General features: G+C 44.7%; 1 protein-coding gene across 1 annotated transcript in view; it reads left to right on the forward strand.

Moving 5' to 3' along the window:
• Positions 1 to 15,670, forward strand: part of CUNH10orf90 (chromosome unknown C10orf90 homolog) — a 58,278-nt gene extending 42,608 nt beyond the window's left edge. Inside the window, exons 4-9 of the mRNA XM_008633330.2 lie at positions 2,249 to 2,521; positions 4,423 to 4,649; positions 5,654 to 5,849; positions 13,356 to 13,419; positions 14,500 to 14,599; positions 14,753 to 15,670. Coding sequence (XP_008631552.2) covers positions 2,249 to 2,521; positions 4,423 to 4,649; positions 5,654 to 5,849; positions 13,356 to 13,419; positions 14,500 to 14,599; positions 14,753 to 14,791 — 899 coding nt within the window. The 3' untranslated portion in view covers positions 14,792 to 15,670. The remainder of the gene's footprint in view (positions 1 to 2,248; positions 2,522 to 4,422; positions 4,650 to 5,653; positions 5,850 to 13,355; positions 13,420 to 14,499; positions 14,600 to 14,752) is intronic.
• The last annotated feature ends 7,522 nt before the right edge of the window (positions 15,671 to 23,192 follow it).

A 23,192-nucleotide genomic window follows, 5' to 3' on the forward strand; every position in this document is an offset into this window, starting at 1 on the left:
CTGATTTTGGGGGGCCCAGCAGCAGCAAATGGTCTCTTCTGGGGATGCAGCCACGGTTTGAGCAGTTTGACAGTGAAGCTGTTTGGCTTCTCAACACACATTTGCTGCACAGACCATTTCTTGATATGAAGGCAAATTATCTCCCACTGTGCTGCTGCCATGGATGAGTAGAAACTCTTTTCTCCTTTCCTCTTTCTTCTCTTCTGTTTACTGCTGGCCAGTAAACTATTTTAATTTAAAAGGTGATTTAATGAGATGATCTGTTTTCCATTCAAGTTCTTCCTCGTGGCTTAGCTCCCCTCCTTTTTTCCCCCTCTATCCATCTGATTTCTTGGCTGCCTGAGTGAAAGGACTTTCTCCCCTGCTGCTCTGCAGTTTCTCAGTGCTACCTGCTGCTTTCTTCATCTTCTCCTACCCCACTGCTTGTTCCTACCTCCTCCCACAGCCACCCTTTGAGTCCATGACCCCATTAATCTGCCCCAGTGTTTTTCCCCCTCTCTGTGCCATCAAACATTTTTGTGTGACTGCAGGAATTAGATCAGTCAGGGAACGAAGGAACAGGTCCCTGGATATGCATGAGCTCTGAGAGGATGCACAGAATTGAGTCTGTCTATTTTCTTGAGAGCATTTGCATCAAAATTATTTCCATCTGAGAAAAGAGTTTGGTTGTGACAAAAGATAAGGGAAATATTTGCAGTGTATGAAAAGCAAGGAGAAAAATAAGTTCTGTCAGAGAGCAGGAGAGCTTGGATGCTACCCCAGAGTCTGGGAACTCTGTGTGCACCTCCCAGCTTTGACCAGATTTTCTGTAAGGCTGTGAAATTACTGTGGATGGGTTCATCTCAATGAATTTAATTAAAAATGAGGGTTGCTTGTGCTGATCTTCAGGGATCCCTCACGTAGCGGGAGCTGACTCCTTCTCACTGGATGGGCAGTTACAGAAAGGAGATTCAGCTGTTATGGTTGGAGTCGATGATGTCAGAGGGCTTTGCCAACCTAAACAATTCCGTGATTCTGTGCTCCAAACTCTGATCTACAGGGAAAGGGAAAACCAGTAAATGCTGTATCTTAATGCCTCTGATTTCCTCAGAAATACTGGATAGTCAAAAAGAGACATGAGCCAGTCAGGTCACTAAAATGCATAAGAGATGATAATTTTGTGGAAAAGAGTATTTCTTATCTCTTGTGGGTAGATTAAGGATTGGGACAGTGAACTGAAAACTTCTCACACGGCAGGATCTGATTTTAGTGAGTGACTTTGAGATAAGGAAGTGTCAAACACAGAATCATAGAAACACAGAATAATTTAGGTTGGAAAAACCCTTCAAGATCGTCGAGTCCAACCATCACCCAGCACTGCCAAGTCCATCGCTGACCCATGTCCCCAAGTGCCACATCCACAAATTCTTTAAATCCCTGCAGTGCCATCTCACCCTTTGTCATGGATTGGCTCAAAGGAGAAAAACATTTCTGATCTTCACTCTGTTCTCAACCAAGACATGGGAAAGAAGTGTTTAGAGAGGGGCAGCTGGGAATAAGCAGAAAAAGGAATTGTGTTATATCTGCTTTTAAAAAAGGAAACAAGAAAAATGAAGGAACCTCTACAAGGGCCTGGAGGGACAGGACACAGGGAATGGTTTCCCAGTGCCAGAGGACAGGGATGGATGGGATATTGGGCAGGAATTGCTCCCTGGGAGGGTGGGCAGGCCCTGGCACAGGGTGCCCAGACAAGCTCTGTCTGCCCCTGGATCCCTGGCAGCGTCCAAAGCCAGGCTGGATGGGGCTTGGAGCAGCCTGGGACAGTGGAAGGCGGGTGAAATGAGATGGTCTTTAAGATTCCTTCCAACCCAAATCATTCCATGATTCTAGGATTTAAAATTGTTTAAACCTCATCAAAATCATAGTTATGGATGATATAGTGGCTGTGATGAAAACCGAGTTCTAACAAGTTTTGGGATCAGGATTTTAACCCCTCTCCAGTGGAGTGGTTGTCTCAGAAGCATCTCCCATCCCCAATATTTCCAGTGCCCCATTCTGGCTCTGTGCAAAGTCACAGCAGGAACCAGCACCCAAAGGTCCAACTTGTACAACGCTTTGCCATGAAATTGTTTTGATGAGAAGGATGTTGCTCAACACCTACAACTGCAGGATCCTTCCACGCCAATAAAACTTATGTGGACAAGAGGACTGATGGGAAAAAAATATTCCCATGTTATGGGACTTGGAGTTGTTTCTCTGTTTTTCACAGGAACACCAATGCTGTTGGGAAGCAGGAAGAGGAACAGCACAACAGCCCCTGGTTCTCTTCCAGATGCAGCCTCCAGAGAAGCCATTGCTGCTGCTACTGATGGCTCATCCAACAGGGCAGTTCCCTCCAAAGACACCTCCAAATCCAAAGAGATCCAAGCACAGGGTGTCCTGAAACCAAAAATGCCTTTCTCCGACAGTGTATGCAACAGAAAAGCGTCATCAAGAATCCTCCGGGAAGAAAACGTTCACAGGCAAAAGCAGCTCCTAAAAAGTAAGGTACAAATCCTACTGTGGTTGTCAGGAATATGGTTTCAATAATAAGATGAGGTCAGTCTCAAAGAAAAAAAAGTGAAATAATGGAAAGTCAGGCCATTTTTGTCCAGCTTTAAGTGCTGAGTGTTGAGTCATCTGGTGAGAGATCAATCAGCTAATCTGACTGTATACATTGCTATGGTTAATAGAAAACAAGATTTAAATTACAAAGATAGGCTTAGATTCCCAAGAAAATATTGAAAAAGCATTAAAATTGCAAAGTCAAGCAGCCCCAGACCGATCAAGTAACACCAGAACTGAGGTTATTTTTACAGCCTTGTTCTGATACCTTTCTTTCTCTCCCGCAACTTTTTTTTTTGACGCAACAACCTGAACTATGATTATCAACAAGGTTTCAGTGTAAAAAACATAATTTCTTTGGGTTCAGCACAGCAGTGTCTGGGATGTCTTACTTGCAACATTTATTCTCACAGCTAAAATGCAGGTGACACCACCAGCTGCATTCAGGCACCAGGTATTTTTGCAGAAGATGACTGAGATTAATTTGGGTTTAGTATGAATATGTCTGTGAGAAGTTTATTCCTTAAAAATGTTCTCATGGTCATAGAACCTTTTTTTCTTACAGCTGTTTTTTCTGAAGAGAATTTTTTTTGTAGAAAGGTAGGCAAAACTTTGTCATCATTGAGCATAAAGCTACTGAATGTCATACATTTCGAAGCCTAAATGCTGTTTTCAGTGCCTGAAGTTAAATCATGGCATTCCCCTAACTGGAAGTGACTTTGTTTTACAAAAGTGAAGCATCCACTGAGATCTGGCAAAGCCCAACTTAATCCACACCTCTGTAAACCTGGCTTAGGGAGGAATTTAATTTCATGTTCACAGGTTTCAAGGTTTATTCCAAAATGTTGGTGAGAACAGTGTTAGGGAGGAAATACAATTCAGGCTTTTATAAGGCAAATGTACCCTACACAGATCTTTTTAATATGTTTTTAAGTACAATATAATATGTACAATATGTCATAAAGAGGAAAATATTTTAAGTTTATTGTAACCAAAAATTGAAATAAAACAGTAACGGGCTTTATTCCCAGATATTTAGTTCTAGAAATCAAATTATTTGGCAAGGAAGGAGCACTCCAGTGTGACTTTTCAAAATAGTTCATATGGAAGTTCCTTTGTTATTTTGGATTCGTTCTGTCCGCTGAATGAGAATCTTGTCAGCTCTGATTTTTGAGCACACAGCCTCTTTTGGTCCTAATTTGTGCAGGGAGTATCAGTCAGTGAGCATTAAAACTTAATTATAAGTCTAGAAAATAATCTCTTTCTCTCAATGTGAATTGACAGCTTTCATAATAATACCCTAGAATGCACAATAACCTTTTGTTGATTATTTTTTTCATGGAGTCTTTCCACTGGCTAATGGATATATAGGAATGACAGAAAGCAAACTGGATTATAAACAAAGGGGGAAAAAAAACGGTGGTGCTGATGAAAGTCTCAGTGTGGTCAAAGGGAAATGATTTGTGGTTAAAGCCCGTAAGAATCTGGTATTTTCTGCAATAAATGGGAATGAACTCCAACTGCAGGTCACAGCAAGATATCCCTGGATTTCTGTGGGGCAACTTTTGGGAAAGGAGCACCAGCAAAGAGAGCTGAGCACCCAAGAGGTTTAATTGTGATTGTGCTTCCATGTGAGGGCTGGATAATGCGAGAGGAGCTCTGGGTGTCACAGGGCAGCAGGGAGCACCCACCACTAGATCTGATCTCCTCCGCCTAATGAGGCCTGTTAATAACAGCCTGGCTTTCTTATTTCAGGAACTGCCCTCTCTGTCTAATGAGGTGGAGAACCCAATAAAAAATTAGCCATGCACTCCTAATGAACTTTTAAATCTCTCCAAGGTGATTATGAATTCTGTGGTTCGAGGGACAGAACAAAGGAGCTCAAGGCACAGGACGAGTGGGAGCGAGGCAGGAGGGTGCCACTGTCCATGGTGCCACTGTCCAGGGTGTCACTGTCCAGGGTGACACTGTCCAGGGCTCGCTCTCCAGGTGTGACTTGGGAAAAAAACCTGCTCACCTGGCCAGGATCCAGCTCCCAGCTGGAGAAAACACCATGGACACTGAGGGTAACGCATATTTTTTTTCCTTTTTCCCTTTTTTCCTGCCTATTTTTACGTTTTCTTCCTTTTTTCCTTTTCTCTCTTTTTTCCCCCATGGATGGTGGGGATGGTGGGCCTAAGTTCACATTCCCTCGATTTTTTTCTCCTTTCCAGTGAAGTTTTGGCAGTTTGTATCCACTGCCAAGACTTGCTTGGTTGTCTGGTTGTCCAGGCTCCCCGTTTGGAGCTGCAGCTGCTGTTCCTGTGGGGGAACTCGTTAGGAGTTTGGGGATTTACAAATTCCCAGTTCCCCAAATGTCTGGCGCTTCCAGCACCAGCTGTAGGTGTGGACATGGCCCAGGTTGGTACCAGGCTCCAGCAGCAGATGGTCTTTCCTGCCTTTTCCTCCAGCATATATTGCAGACCCATCTCTGCTCCTGTCTTCTGTCCTAAGACATTCCTAAATGTTGAAGCAGCCTTTGACTGGGAAGTGTTTTGTTTCTGGATCAGCCATGGAGGGATCTAACAATCTAAATAAACAGGAAAGAACTGTCGGTGACGAGTTGCTTCGGTGATGGGGTGAGAAAAGGAAGTGGGTAAAACATCAAGAACTTGAATTTGGATGCAAAAATATGTAATTCAAAACCTAGATGTGTATAAACCTTGTAGGACTAGGGGGAATGGCTTCCCACTGCCAGAGGGCAGGGATGGATGGGATTTTGGGAAGGAATTGTTCCCTGGCAGGGTGGGCAGGCCCTGGCACAGGGTGCCCAGAGCAGCTGGGGCTGCCCCTGGATCCCTGGCAGTGCCCAAGGCCAGGCTGGACATTGGGGCTGGGAGCAGCCTGGGACAGTGGGAGGTGTCCCTGTCCATGGCAGGGGGTGGGATGAGATGATTTGAAGGTCCTTTCCAACCCAAACCCAAAATCATTTTCATCACTTTAATAATCTCTTCCTGAACTCAGCCCTATGCCCATCACACTTTTTCCTTTGAACTACATGAGAATGAAGCAGTGTCTCTGTTCCCTTTAGGAAGCCCTGGAAATCCACAACCCTCAGTTCATCTCTCGCTCCCAGAAGAGGCTGAAGAGGCTGGAGCACATGGTGCAGCTGAGGAGGGCCCAGCAGAGGGAGGCTCCTCCCAGCGCCCCCGCAGTGCTCGTTCGCAAGCTCTCCACATCCACTGCCAGCAGAAAGAAGCACTTCACCATCCCCGACCCTCTCAGTGGTGAGTTGTGACCAGCAGCAGGTCTGTGGCTGCCTTTGAAATCCTGTATGGAATTGCCATATCAAATTTGGGAAGAGACACAGGAGCGGCTGTTCCTGGCTCACCCTCCAGCATCTGTCCAGATGCTGCTGGCAGGAAATCCCAGCAGCTCAGAGATGGGTTAGTGAGGATGAGGAGCTTTCTGTGCTCTGTGGCAGCTGGGAGAGACCTCCTTGGGGACTTCTTGTCACTCTCACATGCAGTTGTGTTCTTCAGGATGGAGCAGTTGCTGCTGGCTGTGGGGGTGATGGCAATAAATGGAATTCATCCTCTCCCAGCTCACAGAATGACCAGTTTGGGGACAGAGGTGACAGCAGGGAGGCAGGTGGGATTTGGGATAGGAGCCCCAGCTTCAGGTGTGGCCTTGCCACTTGCCTCAGAAATCCCAGGGCTGGGAAAGAGCTCTGGTCTGCCCAGCCCTGCTAAATCAAGGTATCCAAACTCTGTGATTTCCTAATTGAAGCTGATGAGGTTGTGACAAACAGCCTCAACCCCCAGTGAGGGACCCCCTTCTCTCCCTCACAGCCCATACCACACCTCTGTAAATGTTATCTAAGCACAAGATGTTAAACAAATTGCTTTTCTTTCTCTTTTCGTTTTTCTTTTTTTTTTTTAATTGCCATCTGGATGTTAATTAATTCAGTTGACTAAAGAACAAAGATTTATTTGATTGATTGGCATTCCTCTTTACATCTTGGTTTTAAATCGGTGCCTGCTTGAAGATACATTATTCTACTGAAAAGCAATTTAGTTGAAAAGATTAAACAAACTAGAAAAGACACCTGGAGGATGCAGGTGTGGGAATATTTGATGTCCTCAACCCTGGGAAACACAAAGAGGTTTTTGGCTCCGTGGGGATTGACGATGGGTGCAGGAGAGGTGGGTGCAGCCCCATTTCAGGGTTCTTGGAGATGCCTGGAGAATTCCACCTTCCAGTGGTGCTGTGACAGGGTCTGTCCTACATCAGAGACCTACTGGGTTTTTATAGTGAGAGCTAAATAAACACAAGGAAACACAGCACAAAGCATGAATTCTATCTTAAAGACTCAATAGAATTAATTCACCATTTCAATTATCCAAGTTAATTTACCTGGAATCAGATCTCTCAGGGCTGTGCAGTGTGAGGACTCATGAGCTCTGCCAGCAGCAGTGGCACAGACCAGGAGTTTGTCATCTGTCCTAGAGGAAGTGTCAAAAATCTCCCCCTTTTTTCTGATCATCTTTGAAGGTCCCCCAAACCACTCTCAAATACCTTAGGAAAAGAAAAAAAAATGAAAGACTAAACCTATTTCTCCTGAAATTATAATGAAATTTTAATCTTTCTGCTTGTTTAATGAGTAATAAAATCACAATATTGAAATATATTCATTAATTATTGAAGTTAATGACTATTTCCATCTTTTGGTAGTTAGTCATTAAAGGTAAATTTGTCTAAAGAGAATCTTTGGTTTCTGTAACTCACCTGTCTTTGTGTAGCCACATGTGGTTTTCTGTTTGTGAGATGTTAATATCTTTATAATGACAGGAGTGTCCCATGTCTGTTATTGAAGCAGAACTGGAGTTAACACTGGAAATCCAAGATGCCTGGATAAAGCACAGCCCTGTAGGCTGCAGTACAGAGGGCTCTGGAGGACTGTGCTGAGCTTGCTCTGAGTCCTGGCAATTGATCTTTTAGGATTTGTGGGGGTGGATGCTGCTGTGCAGCAGGATTGGTATCATCTGTGAGACCCAGAGTGGGGGATTTTTTTTTTTCCTCACCCAGGGCACTGGATGTCTCTGTGCTTCTGATGTCTCTGCTGATGACATCCATTTATTGCTGATGGATCCATTTATAGGGAATCTACCAGCAAATCTCTTAGTGGAGAAAGGATGCTCCATCCCCAGAAAGCCTTGGCACAGGCAAAGTCTTCATGGAATGGTTTGGGTGGGAAGAGACCTTAAAGATAATTTCATTCCACCCCCTGCTTGTGGGTAAGGACACGTTCCACTATCCCAGGTTGCTCCAAGCCCCATCCAGCCTGGCCTGGGGCACTTCCAGGGATCCAGGGGCAGCCACAGCTTCTCTGTTCTCTTAAGAAATCTCTGCCAAATGCAGAGATTCCCTCCCACAGCTTTCCTGCTCTCAGGAATCAGGCTGCTCCTTCACAGCAACACCCCCTGGAACAGCATTGGAAGTTGGAGGGTAAAAGGATGACCTGGGAACGTGCTTAAGCATTCAGGCTTGTATTGATGGCACCTCTGGGTTCCAGGCTGTGATCTTGTGGTTGTTTGTTGATCATTTCCTTCCTTTCTTGTTTTTTTTTTTTTTTTTTTTCCCTTCTCTTTCCTGATGTCTTAGGATTTGTGGAGGTGAAGCTCTTCACGGCTCTGAGGTTCACAGGGCTCATTGCCAGCACACCCTCACACATTTTCCAAAGGGCTTTTTCCCAGGAGCAGGTTGGTTGATGGATTTAATTTCCACTGACCCTGCCAGAGTGACCCTGAGGATGGATCAGAGCCCAAGGCTGGGCAGCTGGAGCAGGTCATGAAGCACACTTAGCTCAAGCCCTGACTGTAACAACAGTTATCCAACTAATTCTCCACCTCAAGAGGACATTCCCTGCCCAGTTCCCTGTGTGCCCACACAGGAGGGTGGCCCAGGGTGGGGAGAGGTGGGTGCCTGCTTTTATTCAGGTGGAAATGGGGCCTAAACTGCAGCCCGAGGTGTTTTGTTGAGTTTGCTGCACTTATCTCTCTCTGAAATAAGCTTGGTACCTGTGCTTCTCTCTGGTCTTGCAGCTTTTATTCCAATGAAATAATTTACACCCAGAGCAAAGACCTGCAGAGATTTTTCTCTCTCCCAGAGAGATTATTCTAGCAGCCTAAAACATCTTTATTGATAATATGAAATTATTGACTAGCAGGGTTTCCCCATGTTTTGACAGTGTTGTTACAACCTTAGTTCCTTGTAAGAGTAAGAAATAATTGGCATTCAACATCATTTCCATATAAATACCAACATCTGTGCAGTTCCCATTTACCTTCCCGTGCTCAAAACCCCGAGTTGTTTACCAGTTTTTAATTGTCCTTCACGAGTGGGGTTTTACGAAACACTGAAAGTAATCTCAGGAAAATGAAAATGTTTATCCTGCACAAGATTTTATCATCACAAGAGCTCTTTGAAGGCACAGAACCTGCAACTCTCAGGCAGCCTTTGTGCTGTGTAATGGGTACTGCTAAATTTTGAGAGTGCTAATTAGCCCAAGATAGACAACTCTGCTGTTGACTGTGTCGAACAAATTAGAGATCCCACTGTGACGAACTGAATAGAAACAATGTTCAAATAACTGCATTTAAATCTCCAAAACCCATAATGTAATTACTGCAGTGACAGGACTACCAGCTGTTTATAGGCCTTTAAATCTGCATAATGAACAGCCCTGTGATCTTGGTGTGCACCGGCACTTTTGGAGGTTTTGCACAATTCCTCAGGCACATTTGGGGTTTTTTTCCCTACCTTCCCTTTTCCTGCCCTTTGAGGGGGTGCTGGTTCAGTGGAATTGGCCATATAAGTTGAAGGTTTTCCTTCAACCCCACAGTGGGACCTGCTGAGTTCCTCTGGATTTGCATCCAAACCCTCTGTCTTTAGTAATATCTTGGAAACAATTTATATCTCTTCAGTCATGCTTCTAAACCTTCCCCAAAAGTTTTTTTTTGGAACTGCAGGAGCCTGGAGGGCGAGGATTGCTGTTTGCTTGGGTTTTCCAGGGGTGGGTTTCTCCCCTGTGCCAGGGAGGTTTTTATTTGGACTGAGGGAGGAGAAGGTGGCAATCAGGGAATTTGCAATAATCCTGCAGCCACTCAGGTGTATTCTTGTGGTCTTCACACTGGTGCTTGGCTGTGACTTGATTTGGGTCCTTTTCCAGGTCCCTTTTCCCCATTAAAACTTTTAATAGTGCCACCCATTCTTTTGGTCTTTTTGGCTGGCAGCTCTGAGTAAAGCCTAAGCTGCAGTCAGGTAAAGGAATTAGGGAGAGGAATGACCTGTTCTGAAGATATTATTAAACTCATATTAACTCTGCCCCACCTTCCTCAATAACTGCTATTTTTGGGGAAAAAAATTGCTTTTTAAGATTATATGCTGTAATGAAATTAGAAAGATTTAGGAAGGCCAGGTGAGATGCTCATTTTTTTATTTTTTTATAAAATCCATGAATATATAAGTATCATTTGGATAGAGAGGACTGAAATCTCCAACATCATCCCCAAAATTAATTCAATATGAAAATGTTTTCATAAACCTCTCAACATTACTGCTTTTTAGAGATATTAGTGCTGTTTGAGAGACCTGAACAGCTGGAAAACCTGGGAACCACCTTCCTGTGGGTGCTCTTGGGGCAAGGAGCACTTGTGAGCTTCAGGATTTCTGTGGGGTGAGCAGGAGCCCAGGCAGCCTTACCCTCAACCCTTTAACTCATGGGTTATTGCATTTTGTATAAATAACACCAAAACCTCATGTCCTGAAGCAATTCAGTGCATGAAGTCACTGACAGAGGATGTGCAAAGTCTGGGCAGCGCCCCTGGGTGCAGGCACTGCTTTACATTCCCTGGATGAATTCCCAGGAAAATCCTATGGGCATGCCGAGCTCAACATCACCTCCACATCTATCTTAGATTCAATGCTGATTTATTTTTTAGGGGACCGTTGATTTAAAAACCCCCAGTGTTTAAAAATATGTTCTGTGTCCTAGGATTTCTCTGGGCAAATGGGTTTTTGGTGAATTATTTTTTCAGTTCACTAAAAAAGCAGATAAATTAGAGAACTACCACCAGCAGTGCTTTGCTTTTCACACACCCTCAAAGGCACATTTTAGCTCCTACCAAACTTTGAGAATTCACATTCATGTTAGAAGAAAACGTGTCTATATTCTCTATATTTTGATGAATTTTGTCACCGTTTTACTCTTCTAAGTGCTCCAGTGATTTAGTGGTAAATAGGAAGTCAGGGGCTGCTTCCAACACAATCATTTTATCTGTTCTCTGTCTAAATATTTACTGACTTCCCAAGCAGGAGAGTTACTCATCCTCTTGGAGGTGCAGTTTAGCATTAATTACAATATATTACAAGGACGACCCATTTACATTCATTTACAGCTTGCTGAGGTGGAGATGTGAGACCACTTGTAAATGCCAGAAACTCAGGAGTTTCACAGGGTTTCAACAAAACACCAATGAGGTGATTCAGTCCTCTCTGTCTAAGCCTTTCTTTAGCTGTGGTGCATCCCTGGAAATGCTGAAGGTCTGCTCTGAACTCCCTTCTTTCCCTTCAGTCACAACGGTTGTCTCCAAAAGTCCTCCAAGGCTATGAAATCTGATAAGGAGCTTTGATAAGGAACTGCTAAAACACAATTTAGAAGCCTATCAGCTTGGGGAATTGTCCACCTTGTGGCCCATTTGATCTTTACTTGGTAGGAAAGGGCTTTAATTCAGGTCTCCAGGATGAGCTTGGCAGGTTGTTACAGCTGCTCTTCCCCTTTGAAATGCACTTTCTTCTCGGTGCGAGGATTAACAACTATCTAAACGCACACATGACTTTTATTTTCTCATTTCTACCCCTTTTTTATTTACTTCTCATTTTACTTTTGAATCCTAATCCTACAATCCATCAAGGATTAGCCTTATTTCTGCTTGATGTTTGCATGTGATTTTTCTTCTCGTAAATAGCAAGCTGGGAGATGCTGCAGGAATGTTTAGCCATGAGAATTAACCTCGTGGCTCCACGCTGCTTCACAAAGGGCATTTTTAGAACTGAGGTGGATTTATTATTTTCTTGAAGGATTCTCCCCAGAGTCTCTTTTGAATCCATCCCTTCAAAGCCCTGCACAGCCACGTATCTTGTTCCAGGCAGAACCACGGCAGGGATGGGTCTGATGCCCTTCTGTGCCAGCAGGAGAGGATTATTCTGGAGCAACAGCACCTGCACAGCTCCCAGCCTCTGTGCTGCTTCCCAGAAATCGAAAACAGAGGCCACCCTGTCTTAGGGACTTGTAGGAAAAACACAGATTAGTTTATCAGTCTGTATGGGATAGGAACTGGGTCTGCAAATCTCTGGATGGGTTTTTCCTGTTCTGGTGGCTACACAAAGAGGTCTGGAATGTAAAACTGTCATCATGCCCCATCCCTGGAAGTGTTCAAAGCCAGGTTGGACAGGGCTTGGAGCAACCTGGGACAGTGGAAGGTGTCCCTGGGTCACAGGCAGTCTGCTCCCTGCACTTTCAGGGTTATTTGGACAGCAACAGCATCCAAGTGTTTATTCCTTTTAAGTGAATCAACATGTAAATGAGCATTAGAACTAATAAATAAAAGACAAATGATGTTTTCCTAGCAAATTGAGCATGTGGCTTGTGTGTACTGAAGATTTAACAAGGATGATTAAATGTAGACAACTGCTGAGTGGGGGAAAGTCAGTCCTGAGGCAGAGAAGGCTTCAGAGCCTCTCTCCTTTCTCAATTTGAGCTTTGGAAACTGCACCAGTTCAGAACTGAAACTGCTGCAGAGCTCCCTTTGATTTTTGATTGGAGGGATGGCTGAGAGACTTGGGATTGTTCAGCCTGGAAAAGGGTCCAGACACCTCAGAGCCCCTTGCAGGGCCTAGATGGGCTCCAATGGGAGAGGGACTTGGGTCAAGGGATGGAGGGACAGGACACAGGGAATGGCTTCCTGCTGCCAGAGGGCAGGGCTGGGTGGGATATTGGGCAGGAATTGTTCCCTGGGAGGGTGGGCAGGCCCTGGCACAGGGTGCCCAGAGCAGCTGGGGCTGCCCCTGGATCCCTGGCAGTGCCCAAGGCCAGGCTGGACATTGGGGCTGGGAGCAGCCTGGGACAGTGGGAGGTGTCCCTGCCATGGCAGGGGTGGCATGGGATGAGCTTTATGGTCCCTTCCACCCAAACCATTCTGTGATTCCATGAATTTTACAGAGAGATACAGCAGTGATCTCATTTATTTCCTGGCTTCCCACCTTGTACAAACACCCTCCCTTCCCATTCAGGACCCATTTTTGCAAGGAAGGTGTTAAAATCACCTGCTCCTGAGAACCACCAACTGCTCAGATCAGTAATTATTTTCTTGCATCCCGGGAAATGCTGATTGGAATTATCACAGACCTCTTCATACCTGACCAGGAAGGAGTAATGTCATTTGCCTCTTTCTGAAGCTCAGAGAATTATCCACAGCCCTGCAAAACAGGTGTAAATTGGATCAGAAATTACCGTACCAGGGCAGGTTCCTGACACACCAAGGAGGCAGACAGGGTGCAACTGCCTGCAGGAACCTGTGAGGAGGATTTGGAGAGATTGGGAGGTTTGGATCTGGCCTTAAGCTTTCATAACTTTAACCAGAAATGGTAAATCACGGCTCCATGGAAGATGACATTTGAGATTTCAGTAAAAGCAGATCCCTCCAGTACTAACTTTATTTTCTCTCTGCCAGACAACCTCTTCAAACCAAAGGAAAGAATCATTCCTGAGAAGGAGATGCACATGAGATCTAAAAGGTACAAATCCCTCTGGTTTAGAGTTTGTTCTGCTGTATCACCTTAGATTTGGGCAGCCCTGCCCTTTGAGCAGCCCTTTTCCAGCAGGTTCTGACAGCATGGGGCACCCATGGCATGGAAACCAAATCCTCAGCAGCTACCTCATGTTGAACTCTCAAAAACGGAAGCAGTGAGGTCACTCAGGATTTTTTTTCCTCCTGATTATGGCACAGAGGATGGGAATGACAGCAAATTATGAGGAATGTGGTGTCTGAGCTTTAACTGCACTGCACTTCATGCAAGGGAAGCTGCAAAAGCCACCATGAGGAATTCATCCTTGTTTTAAGATGTGTCCCATTCCTCTTCTCCAAAATGCAATCCCCAGCCAAAACAGGGTGCTTCAAGAACTTGCAATTGCAAAACATTATGAGGGAAAAAATACAACTAAACTAAAGGCTTTGTGCTCATGCAAAACCAGGAATGCTGGGAAGAGAGGTCCAGCTTTCTCTTCCAAATCCTGGGAATTTTATCATTGATTTTAATGGGAAAAGATCAGACCAGGAGTCACCTTCTTAATGGCAACTCCCGTTATTTTTAAAACGGGAAGATTGTGTTCTTCTTGGTAAAAAGTGTTCCTAATGACAGAGAAAAAATGTTAACAGTTTAGAGTCTTATAATGATGGTTTTCTTATATTTTAGAAAATGACTTGGAAATGATTGCTGGGTATTAATTGTGTGACATAAATACAAAAAAAAAAAAAAATGTACAGGCCAGATTCTGGTTTGAATTATGTTGCTGGAAATGGAAACCAACTCTACTGAGCTCTTGAGAAGCTACTGCATTGAAATCACCTACACCCATCTCTTTCTTTACTTTTTTTATTCCAAAATCAGAATTTTCAACAAGATTCAAAACAAGCCAGATTTCATATCAAACCATGATTGTTAATAATTTATACTTCTCATGCCATAAATCTAATTCAAGTCCTTAGAGATGCCCATTACAAGTATTGCAAGGAAGGCAAACATTCCCTACAGGAAAAATCAATTATTTGTGAGCCCCAGGGATGAGATGAACTCGACTTTCTGAATTCCTGACAGGATTTATGACAATTTACCTGAGGTTAAAAAGAAACAGGAAGAGAAGCAGAAGCGGATCATCATCCAGAGTAACAGGCTGCGTGTGGAGATGTTTAAAAAGGTAAAGAATTCCTGTTATTTCTGGAGCAAATGGACCCAGTAAATTTCAAGTCTGGGATGCCAACACCACCTCACCTCCAGTATCACTAAAGATTTCTGTCACCTCATGGATTTTAACAGTATTTTAAAGCACTTTTGCATCTTTTTTTTCTAGCAATTACTGGACCAGCTCCTTCACAGAAACACGGAGTGACAAAGGAGTCTCTTGCCCATCATCCTAATTGGATCTTGAATGCCTTTGACTGCTAGATAAGCCATAAAATTAACTGTTATCTCAATTACCTGGAGGTATTTTTCTTATCTTTGGCTCTTTGTATAAAGAAAGATCATTTATGTTTCAATTGAAATTTTAAGGCATCTTTCAAGTAATCAAAAACAGCCTAAAGGGGAGCACAGCTGTTCCAGAGCATCACCTTTTGGTCAGTTCACCCAGAGGAAATAATTTTAAGAATTTTTAATGCAAATACTGAATTACAGGGGTATTATTTATCCTAATCTTTTTAAAAAAGTACACTTCTCCACAGCAATAGCACCGCATTTGTAAGATGTGGAAAACTTACTTCTCCAAAGTATTTTATTAATTGATTTCGTGTGCGTGAAATCCTTGAAGAAAACTGTTATTTGTTATGTTTAGGAACCAGTTGAAATAGCATTTACCACATCATCAGACCAGCAGCAGTTTCACATTAATACTTAACATTCCAAAAGGGACCAATATTTCAGCTTTCTGAAGAACTCCATTCCTGTTCATAGAGTGAAACTACCTAGCAAGCTCTCCCATTAAAAAACAATATTTAAAAATTTGTTTGTAACACTTTTTTTCACGTTTTTCATTGTCACATACGTTTTACTCCACTTCTGTGAGCGTGAAGTATTTATAGAAATGGCAGATGAAGGAGTGGTGCCAAGAGGGATGTTTGCATCAAAACTCGCAGAACTCAAACCAGCTGTCATGTTTCCTCCCCAAAAAATATTTAAATCTTTATTTGTACATGTTGGAAGTAAAAACAAGCAGCTCACAAACCGATGGAGTTTATTTATGGAATAAAGTATGAGGATAATATTGATCCAACCGCTGTGTTTTTATTTGGTGCTGTTAAATATAACACAATTATTGAAACTGCCTGAGAAGTCGTGCCTTTGTACCCACAAATCCCAGGGGAAAATAATACTGCCCCTAAAAATCATTGCAAGTGTTAAACTTCGCTGCACAAAGTTTGAGGAGGGGTTTGAATGAGGCTGGAATTTGGCCTTTGATAGTTCTGCTTTGTTTTTCTAATCCAGCCTGAGATGTAAGGTCAGGATTTTTGGAAGAGGGGGATGTTTGTGAGCCACTGGGATAACCTCCAGCTGGGTGACCTGTGCTGGACACGAGGACCTGGGTATATTTTGTGCTCTGTTTCTGTTGGATTATTCTGCCTTTTTGTGTTTCAGCTTCCCAGCTAACGTAGCAATAATGCTGTTAATTTTTGCTCGCAGAGAAGACAGAGACCTGTTGAACAAATATATTGCATTCCAGATAGGCATCCCCAAAAACTCATCAACAGTTCAATCCATTGGGAGAGGACGTGGAAGGTAAGGCAGTGGGGAAGGACCTGCCAGGGTTCTTCCCTGAAAAGCACCTTTTTAACTAAGGAAGTCATTGAATACTGGAAACCAAAGCCAAGGCAGGAGCATAGGTGACTCCAAGTAGAACTCAGAAAAGGGATACAAGAAGAATTATCTTTGAAGCTTTTATTCACTTTTAGCTCACTACAACCACTATTTCCTATAGGATCAGTGCCCAAATCCCCTTTGAATTTAGTAGGAACTGATAATATTTCCCCCTTGAGTCCTCACTCTCTGATTTTTTGACTTCAGGAAAATGCAGCTTTGGTTCATCAAGTTTGTACCTTCAGGTGCATTATTTCCTGCACATCTGTGAGATGGAGGAATTTTATTTACATTTCACCCTACCTTAGTGTACACCCTCAGGCTTGCCTGGAGTCTCACCCCAAAGCCACAGCAAGATATTTTGGCATGGAGAGAAAATATTTGGAGTTTGGTATCCATGGAGGACAGACACAGCAAAATAATCCCTTCCCAGGTCAGGGATGTCCCCTGGGCTGGGACTGACACCAGAAGGGACCCCCAAAACTTTTACCACTTCTTCTCTGGCAGAGAGGAAGAGACAGGATCTTCCTCATTGGGAGTGAGAGTATTTTCCATGGAAATCAGGCATTTATCCTGCAGGATACCCAGGAATTCAAGGGAGATGGTTTAATCCACCTGCCGTAGTGTATCCCTACTCCATGCCCATATGTAAATGTATGTAAATAAATATGTGTATCTGACATGCTTCCCACTCTCTGGCTGGGAATATCCAACAGAGGAGCTTGATATTCCTTGGAAATCATTGCACCCAAGTGATCCTTGTGAGGAAATGAATGATGTGAGCATTTCCTGGGAAGAACAGCACAGGCTTCAGGTGGGATTTCACCCCTTGGCACCATCATGGATGGCCTGAGCAGGGAGTGGCATCTCCACTGACCTGGTTTCCTCTCCCTCCTTGGGAACAGAGTACAACACCCATCTGCTGCATCCCCACCTCCCTGGCTCAGGAGCCGCTCCCCTGGCTCACAGCATGAAGCCAAGTGCATCAGTCAAAGAAAAAAATCCTCTGGGTTTGTAGAAGGGTTATTTCCAAATGTTTTTATTTTCTCTAAATGTGATTTTTAAAACCTACAGGACAAATCTGCAGCAGTCTGAGGTGGGATTTCCTTTGTACAAATAAGCTGGTAAGGAAAATGCATGATGCAAATCACTGTCTGGGAATGTTTTACATGGTACAAAACCTGTGCTTCAGAAAACCAAAAATTAGCTCTGTTGCAAACCTAATTTCACTTTCAGGGCCTGAGAAAAGAAAGTATCTGGTAATGGATCCAGCAAACAATTCTGACATTCATTTCAGCTCTACAATCCAGTCATTGTGATAGAAAATGGACTGTGCAGGAAAATGTCACCTCAGGAAAACAGGAGCCTCCCAGGCATAGCCCTGGACAAGCAGGCATCAGCTTAAGGAAGTTCAGAGTTAGGGAAAAAGTGGTGGGATCTCCCTTTGGACCTGCAGGCACTTCAAAGAGCCCATTTGCCAGCAGGTAACAGGAAAATCAGAGGTGACCCATACTTGTCAAGCTGGAATTTTCCTTCTTGTTGGGAAAACTTGAGGATTGAGTTCAAGTTCTCTGGGTGTTGGTGCTGTGCCTTCGGGAGGGACACATCAGGATTCATAACAATGTTGGTTTGGGGGAGATTTGGGATGGTTTGGGGGTGTTTGAGCACAGAGCCTGGGTGGACTTGTCAGCACATTGCCTTGGCATTGTCCCTCCCAAACACAAAACCTCCCCATAGGGTTGGGATTCTGCGTTGATGGAAATGAAGCCCACATGGGGAACACTCAGCATTTGAGGTGAGCAAGACGTGGTGTTTGGTTGCTTGCTGGCATCATTAATCTCATCTGACAGAAATACCTCATGAAGGGTTGGAAGTCATTGTAACGTAAAGGACTGAGGGTTCCAGCGTTCTGGGGATTTATTTAAACCCAAATATTTTCCTGTGTATGTGTATGCAAGTCATTAGTTACATCTTGGAGTTTACTCAGCTGCTCAGAGAGATGAGGAGAATGTCTGGGTGAGATTTTTGAGGGGTTTTATTGTTGAGTATCTGGGCCTGGTCACGTTAGTGTAATGTTTTCTGGGAGAGAGCTGATTTACAAGGAAAACAACACACAAAAGCAGGGATAAAGTTCCTGGCAGCCCTCTCCAGAGGAAACCATTCCCTGATACAGCCCTTGCAGCAAGGCTAAAAATACAGCTTGCCTCATCTGCAGGAGTGTTTGCCCCTTTGACTGCAGGGACAGAAGTGCCTGTGTGCTTTGAGGGATGGATAATTATCTCCCCAGGAGCACTGAGTGGCTGCTTGTCCCTGCTGGAGCCCATCAGGACACAGGGCTGTCCCACAGGGTCACGTTTCTCCAGGCGTTGTGACTCCGGCCTCTGTAGTTCGTTGTTGGTTTGGGATGTGGCCGGATCCTGTGGGATGCCCTCCCTGGGCCCCCCCCCCCTGTCCAGGCCACAGCTCAGCACCAGGAAATGGGGGTTGGAGGAGTCCCAACCCCAGCTGCAACCATTCCCTTGAATAAAAGGGCATTTATTTCAACTGAAATGCAAATTCACCTGAGCATAAAACCAGATCTGAATGAAAGAAGCTACAGAAAATCTATCAAATTTACTGTCAGTAGAGGGGCTCAGTGCCTGTATGGAAATATTTATTAAGCTTTGGTTTAAATATGTGTCTATTTACACCAAAATCACAAAAATCCTTGCCCAAAATCCTTATCAGAGAGAGGAGCCTGTGCTGCTCATTGAGTGGTGCCACTCTGCCCATGGAGAAGGAGGTGCCAGTGCTGGGCACTGGAAGGGGAACTTGTTTCCCAGCTGGAGGTGTTTTGGGAGGTTATGGTTTTGTCTCTTGTCATTTCAGTTTAGCTGTGACAAAGCTGTTGGAATAAGCTTGTCATGTACGTTGGGAAAGGATCCTTCCCTGGGAGGGTGGGCAGGCCCTGGCACAGGGTGCCCAGAGCAGCTGGGGCTGCCCCTGGATCCCTGGCAGTGCCCAAGGCCAGGCTGGACATTGGGGCTGGGAGCAGCCTGGGACAGTGGGAGGTGTCCCTGCCCATGGCACTGGATGAGCTTTAAAGTCCCTCCCAACCCAAACCATTCCATGGTTCTATTTGAAACCTTATTTTTATGTCGAGAATATAAAGCATCCTCTCTTTTTTTTTTTTTTTTAGGTCAGGAATTTTACTTTTCCTAGTTCTCCTTGGCTCTGTACCAAAGCTGTGGGAGGCAGAATTACTTAATACTCATTTTAGATGACCCACAGAATAAGATAATGAGGTGTATCATCTCCCTACCAGCTGCAGAGTGATTAAAAAGTAAAAATAAAAAAAGGAGAAGAAACTGCACCAATTTTCTCATGGTACACACAGTTATTTAAAATGATATAAAATGGAAGTGCAATGAGCTGCTTGAGGATGGTGCTGCATAGATAGGAATGTGTAAAAGAGCTCCTAATTGCAGAAATTTGGTGGATATTTAAAAAAAAAAAATCACAGTGATGTATTTTTAGACTTCATGTTTAAAATATTTTTATTTTGTGCAGTATCTTACCAGGACTAGACTTCAGTTAATACATAATTATGGGATGCAAACCCTGTCACACAGAGGCTGCTCCGTGGTTCCAGGGTTATTGCAGGTCTGCCACTGGCTTGAGAAATTGGTATAAAATAGCAAAAAACCTTTTGGAATCCACTTTATCTTCAACTTCTTGCTTGGGGCATCTGCTGTTTCACCATCTAAAGGCCTCTTGCAGCTGTGCCTGACTGGGGAGACATCCTTTTAAATTTCATGTTTCTGTGGTTTTCCAGAACTTTTTGTTGTTAAAGTGAGCACTTGGTATCCATGCTGTGGGGAAATTAATAAAAATCCTGGCCAAAGGGTGTTGAGGGGAACAGTGTCCAGTCTGAGTGTGGGCTAATTTTCTCATTGCCTGATAATGGTGTCTGGAAGGAAGGTCCCTCAGCAGTCATTTAATTAATTGTGATATATAACTGTGGCCAGGGAGGCAAACAAGAACCATATTGAGAACAGGAGTCTGGTTTTGTAACTGGGTTGTCCTCTGAAATTGTGGCACTGCGGAAGGAGGCAGGGAAATATGCTGCAGACAGATTTTGCCGTGATTTGGGGGAGAAATGATGAGAAAAGAGCAATGTTCTGGTTAAATCCCAGGCTGGCTGCACGTGCAGCTGCCCGAGGAGGGAACAAGCAGTGTCCTCAGGGACAGCAATGCCTGGGCTTGAACAGTCCCAGAGTCACAGCATGCTTTGTGTTGGGAGAGACCTTAAATCCTGGCCAGTGCCACCTCTGCCATGGCAGGGACACCTTCCACTGTGCCAGCCTGCTCCAATCCCTGTCCAGGCCTTGAACACTTCCAGGGATTCAGGGGCAGCCACAGATGCTCTGGGAATTCCATCCCAGCCCCTCACCATCCTCACGGGGAACAATTCCTTCCCAATATCCCATCTATCCCTGCCCTCTGGCAGTGGAAGCCGTTCCCCGTGCCCTGTCCCTCCAGCCCTTGTCCCCAGTCCCTCTCCAGCTCTCCTGGAGCCCCTTTAGGCCTTGAAGGAGTTTTAAGTTCTCCCTGGATCCTCCTCCAGGTGAACACCCCCAGCTCTCCCAGCCAGAGCAGGGAGCTCCACCCCACTGTTGCTGGGATTATTTAGGTTGGAAAAGCCCTCTATGACCATCAAGCCTCTGAGCCCAGCAGTACCAAATCCAGCACTAAACCACATCCCCAAGTGCCACCTCACATCCCCCATAATCCCTGATGACAGCCCCGTCCTCCCCAGCCCTGCAGTGATGTCAGGGGCAGGGAGCCACCGGTTGTAGAGTTCCAATTTTTGGGGCATAACCCAGATCCTGGGTATGATACCCACATGAGTTCTCCGTGAGTAATGTTGTTCCAAGGAGTACCAAAGGAGTTAGTCACAAATCCCCACTTAGTGGTGCCAAATCTATCCTCAACTTGTGACGCTGCCGGGAGCACTTCTCTCATTTTGGGGTTTGCCATTAGGTGAAAATACAACTTTGAGGACTCACTGGCCTGTACAGAATGAGGGAATGGCCCAAGTTAAACTGCGTGAAAGATGGATAATTATGGGCTGCCTGCTCTGTCTGACACCATTAGCTGATGTTACAAATCCAACATTTTACTCCTGTTTGTTGTACCGTAGAGAGGTTTCACTTGCTGTGTTTGGGGCTCAGAGTTGTGCAACAGAACCTAACAGAAAATGCCTACAATAAAGGAGCTCTGTTTCATTCTTCCCTTCATAAATAACAGGAGATTAAGACCTAATTGATTTCATTCTTCCGTGATGGATACCACAGTAATTTTTAATGATTTCTCTCAAGTTTCCCATTAGGAATATTTATTTTTCTTTAAAAATGCCCCCAAATATGCTGTTTTCCTAATTTACTGTCCCAGCTTTTATGATGATGGATGTTGCATTGTTCTGTGGTTTGCAGAGGGCTAGACAGGAATATTAAAAATATACGACTTCATAATTTTTAGTCTGAGTTGAATGCTGTCCTCTTGTGAGACATGTAAAAATTTGTGGCTTTTTTTCTTCCTTTTGTTTTCAGGGAGACAGTGAAATTTGAGGAAACAGATCAAAGCCCTTATTCTCAATGTCTAGTCTGGTGTAAAAAAAACCAACCCTCCTCACATATTTAATGGGTTATTTGTTGGATTTAAAGGGATTTTAGCACAGGACACCTTCCTGATGTATTTTCAGGAATGTCCTGTTTGATATAAGGATCTTGCTGGAAAATCATTACTTCTCAGTATTGAAATTATGGGAAAACTTAAAATTGCGTTTATTCCCCCTTGGAGGTTTAGGGCTGTGCAGACATCCCAAAGGTTGCTTGCTTATTTGTTTGGGTTTTATGAGGGTATTTCTCATGTGCTACTAAAAACAGAAGAATGTTCAGCTCATGGGGTTTTTCCCTCTTCCTGGAGGAAGGCTGGAAGAAGAAAATGTTGATGGGTGATCTGGTGCGGGGTAAAGCTGGGAACCAGGGAATCACAGAAAATCCCAGGTTGGAAGGAACCCACAAGGATCATTGAGTGCAACCCCTGGTCCTGCCCAGACACCCCAACAACCCCACCCTGGGCACCCCTGGCAGCACTGCCCAAACGCTCCTGGAGCTCTGGCAGCCTCGGGGCCGTGCCCATTCCCTGGGGAGCCTGGGCAGTGCCCAGCACCCTCTGGGGGAAGAACCTTTCCCTGATACCCAACCTAAACCTCCCCTGAGACAGCTCCAGCCGTTCCCTGTGTCCTGTTCCTGTCACAGATTGGAGCTGTCCCTCAGGAGGAGCTGCAGACCCCCATGAGGTCTCCCCTCAGTCTCCTCCAGCTGAGCAAACCCAGAGACCTCAGGTGCTCCTCATGTGGCCCCTCCAAACCCTTCCTCACCTTCACAGCTCTCCTTTGGACACTCTTCTGATAGCTTTGTACCCTGAGCCCCACATTCCTGGGATGTTGAGGCTGTAGGGTCAGGGTTTGGGGGTGCAGGGGTGCCCCAAGGTGGGCAGGGTGCCAGTGATGTCTGTGCTCACGGAGAGCTCGGTGTTTGCCTGACCGAGGGTTTGTGCTGCAGGAAAAGAATGTGTGAGGTTTGGGGTTTTATGTTTTAACTGCTGAAGAATTTCGGGGTTGCTGTTGTTGCTGTTCAGGTCCTGTACCCTTGCAGTGCTGGGTTTCTTTGTTTGCTCTTCCCTAAGCTCCTCTTGGCTTTTTCACCCCTGGCCCCGTGACAGCCGCCTGCAACGGGCTCTGTGCAGTTCCCTCTAAAGAAGTGCATGGAGCTTAATCACCATTAAGGCAGAGCTTGCTCCCCTGCCTTGCTAGAGGAAAGGAACTGCTTTCCAAAATTATATTGCCTGTGGAGCAGCAGGATAAACTGGGCAGGGAAAACAGGAGAGCAGGAATG

The sequence above is a fragment of the Corvus brachyrhynchos genome, unplaced genomic scaffold (assembly GCF_000691975.1).
Source record: "Corvus brachyrhynchos isolate BGI_N302 unplaced genomic scaffold, ASM69197v1 scaffold514, whole genome shotgun sequence".
NCBI lineage: Eukaryota > Metazoa > Chordata > Aves > Passeriformes > Corvidae > Corvus > Corvus brachyrhynchos.